General features: G+C 41.4%; 1 protein-coding gene across 7 annotated transcripts in view; it reads left to right on the forward strand.

Moving 5' to 3' along the window:
- pcnx1 (pecanex 1) overlaps positions 1-14,048 on the forward strand; it is a 37,503-nt gene that overhangs the window by 8,875 nt on the left and 14,580 nt on the right. For 2 of the 7 annotated variants that reach the window (XM_080293740.1, XM_080293741.1), the window contains exons 4-11: positions 237-273; positions 1,196-1,261; positions 1,341-3,053; positions 4,682-4,811; positions 6,574-6,767; positions 8,281-8,374; positions 9,068-9,158; positions 10,220-10,452. In XM_080293740.1, the coding sequence (XP_080149866.1) occupies positions 237-273; positions 1,196-1,261; positions 1,341-3,053; positions 4,682-4,811; positions 6,574-6,767; positions 8,281-8,374; positions 9,068-9,158; positions 10,220-10,452 (2,558 nt within the window). The remainder of the gene's footprint in view (positions 1-236; positions 274-1,195; positions 1,262-1,340; positions 3,054-4,681; positions 4,812-6,573; positions 6,768-8,280; positions 8,375-9,067; positions 9,159-10,219; positions 10,453-14,048) is intronic. The other 5 variants (XM_080293739.1, XM_026151436.2, XM_080293743.1 and 2 more) reach the window with 4 other exon arrangements.

Consider the following 14,048-nt stretch of genomic DNA (forward strand, 5'->3'; position numbering starts at 1 on the left):
TTGCTGTGTGGCAAGTTGGAAGACAACCCAAAACTTTTTTTCTTTTGACAGTACACAGCAATTAGCTATTTGTAATACACAAACGGTGTCTTCTTAGAGATGTCATATTCTGTAAAGATCACACCTTGTCAGTTTTCTTGATGAAAATGTTGTTGCAGAAATAAGCCTCTGATATCCTGACCACCTTTCCTTTTGAAAGACAAATAGCTTAACTTATCTTTTCATTCAAATTTCAGATAGCATCTTCACATCGAAGAGCAACAGTTGCCAAAGGTAATATGCCACACAGCTTTCTTCTGTGCCTATTCAACTTAAAAAGAGCAAAAGAGAAAGAAGTGACGTGTTACAAGTAGGGTTGGTTTAAAAAATCCTTTGTATGTAACACTAATGCATGTTCTGACTGTGAAAGAACCACATCCGTAACCATGATCCCCCCCCCCCCCCCCCCCCCCCCCCCGCCACACACACCCCCCCAAGCTGCTCAGGAGATGCAGCCTGACTCAGCATTGCTGTGACCTCAACAGTCACACCATGATGAGGCAGCTTTCGACAGGCACTGCTGGCTTTGAAAAAAATGGGAAGGGGGGTTATACATTGTAAGACCCAGCATGGGAGTCATTCTCTGAGAGCACATTATTGAAACACAGAGATGAAGACAACAACTGAACTTGTAGCTGTGCTAGGGGGCCATTGTACTGAGTGTTTGAGTGAGGCGCCTGCGTTGCCTGAATAATTCAGTGAGTCTGTTCGATGCCATTCTAATTAGCTGGCAGTTTGTGATGAGACTAAATGGTCTGAAGTGGGACAAGGGCTCTGCAGGGATTTAGTTTTTTAATCTCCCCTCCCCTTTACTGTACACTTAGACAGTTTGCCACAGACTTCCAGGAAGTCATGGCAACTCCTTAAAAAAAACCTTAACATTTCCAAGACAAATCCTAACAGTTACATCTTTGTTCAATTGTTATCTTGTGCTGTCATCAGAGCATTCAAAGAATCTATTCAGACTAGCTCATACCTCCATTAAGTGTGGCCTTTCCCCATAAACAATTAGGGAAACCTCCCAGAAAAAGCATTTCTTAGTGCAAGGCAACAGTTTGTATTCATAATGTTCTGTTATGTAGTCTGTAGTTCCCAGTTACGTGTAGGTTTTCAAAGATGATGGTTTTCTTAAAAACTGTTTTTCCTATATTTTCAGGAGATTGTGGAAGGACCTCAGATGACATTAGTTTGACTCTTGTTGAGAGCTGTAGTCATGATCATGGTAAACACACAGTCACATATGCTATTACTATTACTTCTCAGTATTTTCCTCAATGTATATTTTCTTTGTATCCATTTAGATCTGCTCTCAGACACAAAGATGTACTGCCTCGTTCCCAATGATTCCTTCGCCTCCTTGCAGCCGTCAACCTCCTTGTGTCCTTCAGAGCTGTCCAGGGAGCCTGCTGATCTCTGTAACTCTGCTGCTTATCACTTCAGCCTGTCACACTCCTCCTGTGACACGGAGGTAACCTCTCATTCATCCATGCAATCTCAGACCTTCAGGAAGGAGCTCCGTTCTCGAGGTCTGCCACGGACCTCTAGCTCGGCAGGTTCCGCTTTCCCTGACCCGAGTCTGCCAGACTTTGCTCTGTATCCTCCACCCAGAAGAGGTGGCCTTGACCCTGTGCGTGAGCTGGAGACTGCCAGACCACACAGGCCAGGGCTGTGTGACAGAGATGGGGCAGACCCCCTGCACCAGCAGGACCAAGCTGTGCCCTCAACTTCTGGAGTAGAGTGCTACAGACACAAAGAGCAACGCAGGGTTGCTCGCTCAGCCTCTAAGGAAGCAGGGGAGAGTAGCTCAGGACTTTACCAGGTGGAAGGAAGTGGTGGTGGAAAAGCCTCTGGTGGAGGAGCAAAGTCCCAAGGAGGGGAGCGAAGTGCCGATAGCCTGAGGAGTCTGAGTACTCGCAGTAGTGGTTCCACTGAGAGTTACTGCAGTGGCACAGACAGAGACACCAACAGCACTGTCAGCAGCTTCCACAGTGAACAGACCAGCTCTACACATGTGGAGAGCCTGCTGTCACTTTCAGGGGATGAACGTGCACGGGAAACGGGAGAGACAGTATCTGCTCCTGCAGACGACAGAACTTCTAGTATTAGACCTCGAAGTCTCGGTAATCTTCCCTCCAGGGAAGCCAATAAAAACCCACATGCCAATGAGCTGACTGCTAAACAAACTGCGGACACTCAGTCACCTGCAACCCAAGAACTGGTGGAACCTGTCAAGTGTGCCGAAGAGCCTGGCATCAGGACCAGTGCTGATGGCTCAACAGGTGTAGCTGTCACAGAGCAGGAGCAGGTGAAAGACAACGTTCAACCAAACTCAGCTAACATTGTTCAGAGGACTTCTTCTCTATCAGCGGGTCGCAGTGGACGCCGGCGGACTGGAAAGAAAAGAGCAAGCAGCTTTGATGCCAGCCATCACCGGGATTACATCTCTACGCGTGCTATGGCCAAGCCCTGTAGTGCTGTATTCACTGGTGGTGGAGAGGATGACTCCAGTGATCAGAGTGAACTCAGCTGTGCCTCCAGTCTCCGCTCCACCAAGCACCTAAGCACAGACAGCTCATCTAGCACCACCTCCCGCTCCTGCCACTCACCAGAGAGCCACTACAGGGCCCTGAAAGCCAAGCACATTTCAGCCAACGCCTCCTCCTCTTCTTCCACCACAGTAAAACCTGAGACAGGAGTTCGAAACGGAGGGAAGCGGCGTACCTCCCGCCGTACTCCAAGCACAGGCAGTGCCAAAACACATGCCAGAGTGTTGAGCTTAGACAGCGGTACGGCTGCATGCCTTAATGATCCCACCCACCTAGGAGCTCCAGCAGGACCTCGACCTCTTACCACCTCCAAGTCAGATTTGGAAGCCAAAGAAGGGGAAGTCCTGGATGCGGCATCCCTGCTGGGTCGGGCCTCCCAGCTGGAATCAGTGACTCGCTCCAGAAACAGTCTGCCCAACCAGGCAGCTTTCGCTGAGCCTCAGGATGCTAATACTGCTTCCCTACGGGGTATGTACCACACACTGAGCTCCAATGTACTGTACACATTGCATTCTGTGTGGTTTGCATTAGTGATGCATGACTAGTCTACTTTTTATGCTGGCAGACAGAATTAAGGGTTATTAGTCTGGTTTTGTTTTTACCTGCCTTGCAAATTGTTTACATAATCGCTGGTGATGGTTTGGATATGTATTGAACACAGTGAACATTGCTTCGCTGGAAACCTTTAGTCATACTCATGGTTTCTGGCACATGAAACAGGAGCACACTGGTAAAGTTGATCAACTTTAATCTGTTTAGGTGTAGTCGTCCAGCTGCCTCAAAATTGTGTGTGTGTTTGTGTGGGAGTGAGTGCGTGAGACAAGACTGCAGACAAGATGCTGTCTCTCTTGTTCGTTCAGTGTAGCCATGGTAAGTTACCATGGAGTGGCAAGCATAGTGTTCCCTGTGTAGATCAGTTAGCATGATGGCACAGTGTGTGCTTTGTATTGAGGTTAGACAAGCAGCAGCTCTCTTATTAGTGTAAAGCTCAGATAGTATAATAGACATTCCATACTCCACATTCTTCAAATTTGCAACCTGATCTCACATTTGCTCTGTCTGGGTTCTTATTTTTTGGCTTCTGGAGTGTACACCTCGTGGGATTGGATACAGTATTGGAGGCAGGATATGCCAGGGCATATGACTGGTTGGCTAGAAACATGTCATAACTTCACTATACACTGTTATATCACAGTCAGTCGAGGGATATTTATTGGTGTTATAATATAAGTCCGTGACTGCACTTGAAGTTATCAGTGGTGGTTTTTAGTGGAGATTTGGCCGATTTGGAAGAAGCCGATGAATTCAAACCCTACCTCTGTGACAAGCTTAAGTACTTTTTCAGTGAATAAGTTGTGCATTATTTATCATGCAAACAAAAGGCCACATTGGCTCATCTTGATACACTGGGTGGTTTTGCTGCTGCAGCACTCCTTGTTGACTTGCACCCAATGCTAACTAAATTTAGTAGGAGATACTTAAGTTTAGCTAGGAGCTGCTGTGTCATTTTGTTGCTTTTATTGCCCTTATCTGTTTGGCATACTTTTTTAGTCTTTCACCCATCGACCCTTGGAGTGTTTTATCTGATGGAGCATAAGACGTAAACAGGCTGTGCCTACTTAGCGGATGTGCTAACTTTAGCTAAAAGGAGCTGCTGGTCATAACAGATCAAGTAGCGCCGTAAAAGCAAAATTCATTGTTTCTGCCATCATCCTGCCTCCAGTTCTACATGACCAGAGCATGTGCTTGTCAGCAGAATTCATCAGATATGGTTTAAATACTGCACCTCCATCTTTAAAATATTTCACATTTTGGTATATATTGGGGAATATTTTCTTGTACCTTTTATTGTGACAATAAAGGTGTAGGAAGACAATTTGTTTAGAGAGTAAGATGCAGGATATGCATACCAGGTTCATTTTTCAGTGACTATGTCATTAATTTGTGTTTCGGTGTTGCTCTGTAACCGTTTTAAAATGTACCTGAAAGCAGCCATAACACACGGAAAAATCATGTCCTCGTGTCCACATAAAGCTCTCATAAAGAGAGGAAACTTATCCATTCTAACTGGCCAATGATGTCTCTCATCACGACAGCCCCAGGAAGTGAGGAGACGGTCATATTTCGCCGCGAACGTAGCACATTTCGTCGGCAGGCTGTGCGGCGGCGACACAACGCAGGGAGTAACCCCACCCCACCCACCTCCATCATTGGATCTCCTCTCAGGTACGCCGTGAATGGAGCAGGGGGTCGTTTCTATTGTTGTGTTGCCTGGTATGAGCATGTTACCAGGTGGCGCTCTTTCCTGTGCCACATCACCACCAATTTCGGTCTTCTGCTGTGCATGACATCAAACGGGACATCATTTATGACTGGACTGGTTTCTCCACTCTGCATGTGGTTTCTTTGGTCCTCCTTTTCTCAAGACTTCTCTCTTCCTCCTGTTGTCATCCCATCCAATCTTTTAAATTCCACTTGGAGTCCTTACAAATTCAAAGGCACAAGGCCACAAGATCTGACTAATCTACTTGGCTGACACGCCGTCTCCTCTCAGATGTGCGCATGATTTGTTAAGCAATACAGGCGCCCCGCTGTATCACATTGCTCTGCCCTTCAGAAAGAACTTTCTGTGCAGAGAGAGACTGATTATACTGATCATTAAAAAGCCACAGGTTAGGTCTGCAGTCTTTCCTGACATGATAAAATAATAATATGTGACGATAGAATGTTTTTATTTTGTTTGTTTATTATCTGTGATACTCCCAGTTGCTCTTCTCTAGATTTTAAGAGCCCAGTTTTGACAGTTTTTCAGCACACTGGACAAAGATGTTTTAATGTCCCCACCTTTTTCTTTTAAATTCAAGCTCTTTTTAAAAAAAAAAAAAAATGCCTTTATGTAATTTAATTCCAATGTTGTGGCTTGTCCCGATCACATCCCTGATGCAACATTTTATTCATTTTATTACATGGGCAAATCACATCTTTACACAAGTTTAGTAAGTGTCAAACTCAGCAGGTCTCTAGCACCCTTTATATTAGATCAGAGTACTGTCTGGAGTGTATTAATCTTTTCTGTGCTCCATGCTTCCCTGCAGAATACTACAAATGAACCGTTACTCCTCGGTTTGTAGAATGATTAAAAGGAAGAAAACCACTCAGAGATGTAAAGTAGCAGTTGTGTCGATGCTCAAAGAAAAAATATGTTAATCTTCCACTGATATATTTCTGTGGATGCACATCAGGTTCCTCCGAGGTCTCTTTAAACCCCCTCCCATTTACTTGTGCTCTAGGCAAAGCTCTGTTTTCTTTAATCTATCTTACAAGGTCACGTTGCTAAATGCTGAGCCTTAAGCAACAAAAGCAAGCGTGCAGCCTGCCAGGGGTCAATAAACTTGCAAAATCATTCCCTCTTTCACTGATTCCTCCACCCTTCACTGTCCCTTCACTCCCAGAACATTTTTACTTTATGTACTTATGCTGCACTAGACACCTTTGCCTTCTCAGGTAGTTTTCTTAATCCAACATTATAAGGGAAAGCAATTGAGTTTATTATTTTGATGAAAATCCTCTGAATTGTCTGCATTCATTAGTCTGATTTCTGTTGTTGTAATCAGAGGCCTGAATTTATCAGCTTCATTAAGGATAATCTCCATCTAAAGTTTGACAGGACATTCACGTCTTAGTAGATTTTTTTTCCTAAGAAGAATTAAAAGAATGGAGTTAGGTACACAGCTTTATAAATGATTGTAACTTGAGAAACAATAAGAAATAACTTCTTCATTCACAAGTCTAAACCATGTCTGACACCATCACAAAAAACGATTATTGTGTGAGGAGCAAAAATTAGTCTGTAGCCTCCGCATCAAATCCCACCATTTCAAAACTACACGTCATATCCTGCTCACCTTTTGACGTTATGTGCCAGCAATACCAACCCCTTGGACTCCACCACTCATTTCCTCCCCTTCTTCCCTTCTCCTCCCAACAGTCTTCAGGAGGCTCTCAACCAGGCCTCCCAGCCTTCTACTTCCCAGGTGAAAAGTCAGCCATCCAGAACCTCGTCCCAGGTTACAGTGCTGAGCGCTAGCGCGTCCCTGCTGGCCAGGAATGGAAGCGCACACCTGGAGGGTTCTCAGGACAAGGCCTCAACTGTTGGTGCCACCAGCTTGCAGGAGGACTTCGGTAGGGAGTTCATGAACAGAGCTGAGCAGTTAGGAAAGAATTTCTTTGGGGAGAGGTGACAGATCTGGTCATTTTTGTCATAAGACCTATATTTTGTGGTATTTTCCTCATGCTTGATTAGAAAGCTGCTGCTTGATATTTTGGATTTGCTCAAAGAGTTGTCGCAGATATGACCATGGCCATCAGTCATAGCAGTGCACTATTTTCCACAGTCGGTGGACTGTTGTAATCAGTCAAAGCCTGGCACCATTATCCATGCTCCATTTATCTCTGTGATATTGTGGTCTGTAGCTAATACTTGACCTTACTTGGATATTAATGTTACCTTATGGTCACATCATAGCACATACCCCAATGCTGACAGCACTGTAACAGATTGGTATAGATGTCTATACGTAAGCATGTCTATTTAAACACTTACATCAAGGAAAAGAAGGGGTTGTGTAGGGGCTGCCATGCACTCTTCACCAGAACCAGTGATGAATGGATTATTACTCCTGCTCATAATTGAACTAGAAGCAGATTACTTTTGTGACATGCTGCATGGTTTGTGTGTGTGTGTGTGTGTGTGTGTGTGTGTGTGTGTGTGTGTGTGTGTGTGTGTGTGTGTGTGTGTGTACACTTGTCCCGTTGTCTTGTCTGTATAGGACAGACTGAGAGTGGTCTGATGCAGGTTTTTATGTACTCTAGATGTGAAGGTGATTCAAAGAATACTCAAGTGAAGATGTGGTTTTTGGAACATCTGTGAACAACTAGATGAAGTATATTATCTTTCGAAATTTTTCAGAAAATTTCATCATGCCATGTCCTCCTGAGATCCCGCCTATTCGTTATGTTCTCTGTAGTGGACTAAAAAAAAAAGTTAAACTGAGAGATTTTTCTTTAACTTGGTTCTCAGGAGGATATGCGTTGCACAAACGGTCAGGTCCTTAACAGAAAGGACTTCAATAGAAATGGGTTGTAACAAATTCCTGAAAGTGATTTTTTTTTTTTTTTTTTTTTTTGTCTTGCTGGAATCCTAATTTCTATCACTGAGAGTCAGAAAATGTACGTAAAATATTTTAAATGTCTAGCTAGGCTTTTTTTTTTTTTTTTTTTATATTGCGTTTTCCCCACACTTTTAATACCCATTACATTCAGTGGATTCATACTGGAGGGTTTGGATTTGATAGAAAGGCTCAGTACATCTGTAATTTTTGGGTGGTGTTTTGTACCTCATCACAAAAAAGTGCAGTAAAACTACTCTGAAGCAACAGACATGTATTAGGAAAAATCTGACCACTTGTCAAGACTGAGCAGGAAATGAGTGACTTGCCTACAGCCACTGGGAGGAGGCACTTTCACTGCATAATCACATTAGCTCAGATGAATACAGCAATATTGTCAAATCCATCTAATTCTCCACATATAAACATGTAATTTAATGAAATTACTCCCACAGACGACGCCACTCTGTGCTTGTGATTTCCATGGACTGACTCTGCGTCTCTTTCTTTTTGTTGTGTGCCTCCAGGAAAGCTCACTCCCTCTTTATATGAGGCTGGCGGATGTGATATGTCGCTGGTCAATTTTGAACCTGCAACCAGACGAGCCTCCAATAACATATGGTTAGTATCAGAATGATCACCTGATTTGTGTAGTGGGTTTTTAGACGACGGGATACAAACCCTGAGCTTTTTGTGTTTTTAATCAGGAGGTAGCAGTTTTCTCTAAAGAGCTGCGAAATGATTGGTTAAACGAAAGCATCTACCAGTACCTCTAAGGTTTCTCGTGGGTGGATTCTGTTACCTTTTCTTCTGTACCATGCTAGACCTTTTTCCCTGGTTTCCATTGTTATAAAATACAAGAACTTTCTGATGGCAGTAGCTTCACATTTAACAAAATGCCACTGAAAGAGAAGAAGTCTTAATCTTCTCATTAAGCTTTGAAGGATTTAAACACCATAACACATGCCCTGATGATTTTTGCTTGGTCAGCATTTTTTGAGTTTTGAAATCGGATCACTTACCTTGATTTAAATTGAAATAAATACATTACTAACTTTGTCAAGTTAGCTTGCTGACCTTTTCTTGATTGTAGTGTTTTGCTAGTCGCTGCAGTGAGTTCCTCATGTCTCCAACGGTTATTTTTAATGGAACCCTAGCTTAAAAGGAAAACATGACTGTACAGTACAAAAACACAGCAAATTGCCTATTGGCTATTTAGTTTGAGGTCATCAGGAAATGAATCATGGTTTAATACAGTAATTGCAGCAGATGCTTTTCTTTCATCAGTGTTCTCATTTTCTTTATACCCCGCAGGGATACGGACTCCCACCTCTCCAGTTCTACCTCAGTTCGCTTTTACCCTCATGACCTGGTGTGTACCCAACCAGTGAGCTCCTTTTGGCATGTATGTTTGTGAAAAAAAAGGAGACTTTCACATCTCAAATGTCTACTTGACCAGTTTAAAATGGTTTTACGTGGTTATACAGTACTGTGCAAAACTCTCAAGCCACCTATCGTTTCTTTGTTTTGCTCAGGAAATGGGGAATAGGTGAAGCAATTTACAATTTGATACATGTGTGCAAATTCAGTACATAAGAAGAAAAAAAAACTGTTTACGTAATTCTAACAACCCTTAGGCAAGTATGTATCTGAGAAGGTTTCACCAAACAGTCCATGAATGAAAGGACAGATACATCTGTTAAATCTTTTCTCAGGTCTCAGCTGGAGTTTTTCTTATTTCCTAAAGACTTTGAGATAGTGTTCATCTGCTGTTAGTTGTTTTTAACCCTGCCACTTCTTTTCTTTGTCATTCCCTTTGCAGTTTTCATTATTAAAAAATTTTTTTTTAGGACACTTACCAGATTTTCAGCAAATAGCTCTTTAGGACTCACCCTGTTGTTGCAAAAAAGTATTTTCTGTCTGTTAAACTATTTAACTAAAGAAACCTGAACAAACTGTATATTTTGCAACAGGCAGGTGTCTCAAGGTACACTTTAAAATTGGCTCTTTGCTAAGTTGTTTGTTATGTGTAGACACAACACTGCTTTAACCTTTGAGATTGGTGCCTTTTTATGTAAGCCTAAAAGTTATTGCTAAAGAAGACTTAAAAGGTCTGGCTCTTTGAGAGCCAAACATAAAGACACAGGGGAAGGGTGGCTACAGACTTTTGCAAAGTACTGTATGTGCTCTGCTTCTTTTGCCAATATGCAACAAAGATGTCTTCAGTGGTGTTGTCTAACCAAGTATGCAACAAGGGCTCATAGGGTTTGAAGAGTGAACGGGATGTGATGGTGCAAGCTTTGACCTGTGTCAAAATCAAATATTTAATTGTACTAAAAGAAAATGTTTAATGCTGTTAAAGCTTTATTATTACTCCTATATGATCTCTTTATCTTGTTGTAATGTAATCAATTTCTTCTTTATTCCAAATCATGTCTTTTGGACATTTGTCTGATTGTGGGATAGATCTCCCTCCCTCAGATCCGTTTGAACCGTCTGCTGACTATGGACCCAGAGCTGCTGGAACAGCAGGACGGAGATCTGAGTCCGGAGCTTCAGGATGCACCACTGGGACAAGAGGATCCTGCGGGCTCTGCTGCAGCTGGGAAAGCGAAGCAGTACTACCGTCTGTGGCTTCTCCCCTACCTGTGGGTCGGCCTGCACTTTGACCGACTTACCCTGCTGGCGCTGTTCGACAGGTAGGGCTTCACATCAGGTCATTTCCATCTGCTTCAGCTTTATTTTTACAAAGCACCATTGGTGACCTCAATGCAAATTTTAAATTCGGTGTGTCACGTGCATACTTCATCACAATTTAGTCGGACTCAAAAATACTGAATGTTGGACTTGTCTAGAACTTTTCTACTAGAAAACCGGTTTGTTTTTTAGATAAATTAGATTATTTAGAAAATTGATATTTCTTTTTATGAAATGTCTGCCTATCACAGCATGAGCCATTTATTTAATCAGTTCCAATTAAATTAAAAAGCAGGCCAAGTGGGTTGCAGCAGTGTCTGACTAATGAACGAAAAGAGATCCCCTAGTTTGAGACTGACATTTCTCCTAGAGCATTCGGCTCCTTAAGAACTACCTAACTGTATTTCAAGCACATACTAGAGATGGCACGATACCACTTTTTTATGTCCGATACCGATACCGATATCATAAATTTGGATATCTGCCGATACCGATATGAATCCGATATAGTGTTTTTTAATCAACAAAACTGTTTTTTAAAATATCTTGCTGCATTTTGCAAGTCTGCAAGTTCATACTCAAGTTTAAAACAACAACTACACTAAAGCTATTCTGTTATACCTGTATACAAAAAAAATATTTCATAGTTCAGCAATACTGATCAATCTAATAAACTTAAACCTACACCATCCTCCCTATTCTGGTATTTTAAAGAGTACTTAGCATAAATATTAAGCAACCTAACTAATAGGGTTCCAACTCCCAGCAACAACAAAAATAAATAAATAAAAAATAGGGAACCACCCCTCACGCTCCACCTCATGATGCTTAATCGACGTAATCAACCTTAATTTGATGCAGTGTGAAAAAAAATGCACAGAAATCAATTATTTTTCAAGAAATATTAAATAGATTCAACATCTTTCTTCAACAAAATTGCAGACTGCACAGATGGTACCTTCCCAAAGGAAAAAGTACTATAGCTTACTAGGGTATATATATTAGACTTAATAGTCACTATATACAGTAATTGACTTCTATTCATTTTACATCAAATTAAAACTTTGTGTGTCAGATAATTATTTATTAAAAGCTAGACATTTTAAATGAGAATAAGAAAGAAAAGTATGTCTTTGTGCCCCCTTTTCCCAGTTAATGCCCTATCGGCCCCCCTGGCTAAACTTTGCTAGATCCGCCCCTGCACAGTTACCAGCGTCAGCTACGTAGAAAACGATCCTGGTGTAGAAAGTAATATTAAATAAATTCTAACAACAGCTTATCAAGCTTAAACGTGCTGCTGTTGTTCAGCCGCTGGTTTCCTCTTTCTGGTGCAAAGTGGGCCAAAAACAAAGACGGACTCGCGACAGAAAAGCCGATCAGCTGATCATTTAAGCAGTTTCACGATTGAAGTAGCAGCCGGAGAGCGAGAGGCAGTCGCTCGTTAAGCTTAACGCAGGAATGCTTTACAAACATTCAGAGATGGACTTACACACTTGCTTTACTTCTCTCGGGGATAACTTTGTCGGAGATGAAATGCCAGGTTGCTAGCGAAGCTCCAAATGCTATCCAGACCACAGGTCCCGCATGCCACAGCCGCTCTATCACGTGATGCATACTGCTCCGACGTGCTAACGTTCTGAGGTGAGTTACGGCGTGTTGCAAGTTTTGTGAGGTGCTTTTGTGATATTTAATCGGATTAGATTTTTTATTTTTCTCCGATATCCGATCCAGTAATTTAGGTCAGTATCGGACCGATACCGGCACGTAATATCGGATCGGTCCATCTCTAGCACATACATGTATAAATTTTCCTTAAATGTCACCCATTGCAGGATATTTTGTGCCTGCTTTTGAAGAATAAAGTGAAATTCAATAGAAATAATTTTTGATGTTACTTTGCTTTATAAGTGTATACCTGAAATTGTCTCAGCTTGCAAAAACATCTATCTGTGCATTATTAGCTGAGGTTTACTAGTCCAAAATACAAAAAAACAGGCCTTTATTTAAATCACACAAGAAGCCTTTAATTGAAACAAACAAACAAAACTACAATCTGCTCTCCATTGTCCAGTCAGAATTACAGCATTACATTCACTACTCAAAGAGATCAACAGGTTAGCTTGTGTTTTACGGTTAAGCAGAGTATTGCACCTACCACACCTGTTTCCACTAAGACAGGGATGACCTTTGCTAATTTAATGCAAAGGTAAATGAAACACAGCATGTGCAAACAAACTGTAAAAATGTCTGAACAAGCTTGGAGTGAATCATTATGGTCATAGCATAAGCTTTGCTAAAGCACACCCAGATCCTCACCGACATGACCTCTCAGGCTGCTACACCTCATGTAACAATTTTAGATCAGAGTTTTTACTTAATAATAGAGATGGCAAGATACCAATATCATAAATTTGGATATCTCCTGATACTGATATGAATCTGTTATAGTCTATTTTTTAACTGTTTGTTTGTTTTTATGTGTTGCTGCATTTTGTATTAGTTCATATACAAATTTAAGAGGACAAAGCAGTAAAGCTATTCTAGCTAAAGCTATTATACTTGAATGCAAGAAATACACTGCACCCAAAATATATCTCAGTCCAGCAATACTGATCTTTTTATTTAAACTTTAGCACCATTTATCTGTCACCGGCATCCAAACATCCATCCTGAAAGTGGGCAGCTTTATGCAGAACTTTAAATCTAAGTATATAAAGTAATATTCAAGAAATTAAAAGTGCAAATTTCAAAAACCCTTTTGGTTCTGAAAAACAAATGAAGTGCACTATTAGCAGACAAAGGCAGTAGCTGCCCAAACCCTAAAAAAACAACTAAAAAACATTCTTGTAATAACGCATTTGTTATTGTACAGTACCATTGTACAGTCAGACTTAGCAATGACATCGGACAGACGTCCGAGCTCCAGATATTGGTTGTTAAGCTTAACATGGGAATGCTTTCCAAACATTCAGAGATGAACTTTTTTTTTAAGTTGATCTCGCACACGCTAGCCACGCAATCCTCCGTCGTGCTAAGGTCATGACCTGGGTTATACCATGTCGCAAGTTTTGTGAGGCGCTTTTGTGATATTTAATGGATTGGGTTATTTATTTATTTTTTATTTCTCCCCGATATCCGATCCAGTAAATTAGGTCATTACTGGGCCGATACTGTATATCAGATCGTTCAATCCCTGCTTATTAACAGTGCTTTTGTTGTGAAACATTTTGTAGCAACAGCTTGGTGGGATCGCTTTGTTTGTTTTGTTTGCCGTAATTTTTAATTTGTGTTGATTACATTGGCTTTATACTGCTGTCAGCTTTTGTTGTGAACATTTTAGGATGTTAGATATTAAGTTTCTGTCGTAAGCATTTTTGTTTAGCAGTTTCCTGCTAAAGTCTTGTCTTCAAATAGTAAACTCAAAAGCTGTTATGGTAATCGACAGTACTGTGCTAAAGTCCTGAGCCAAAGTCCTGAGCCACACCTTATTTCTTTATATTTTGTTTCCAAAGTTGAATTGAGGAATAGTTCTCCGGGCTTTCTGAAGGTCGTTCAAAGTTTTTCTTTGGACATGGGATCCTTTTCACTTCACGTTTTT

Source organism: Astatotilapia calliptera, chromosome 19, assembly GCF_964374335.1.
Source record: "Astatotilapia calliptera chromosome 19, fAstCal68.1, whole genome shotgun sequence".
Lineage (NCBI taxonomy): Eukaryota > Metazoa > Chordata > Actinopteri > Cichliformes > Cichlidae > Astatotilapia > Astatotilapia calliptera.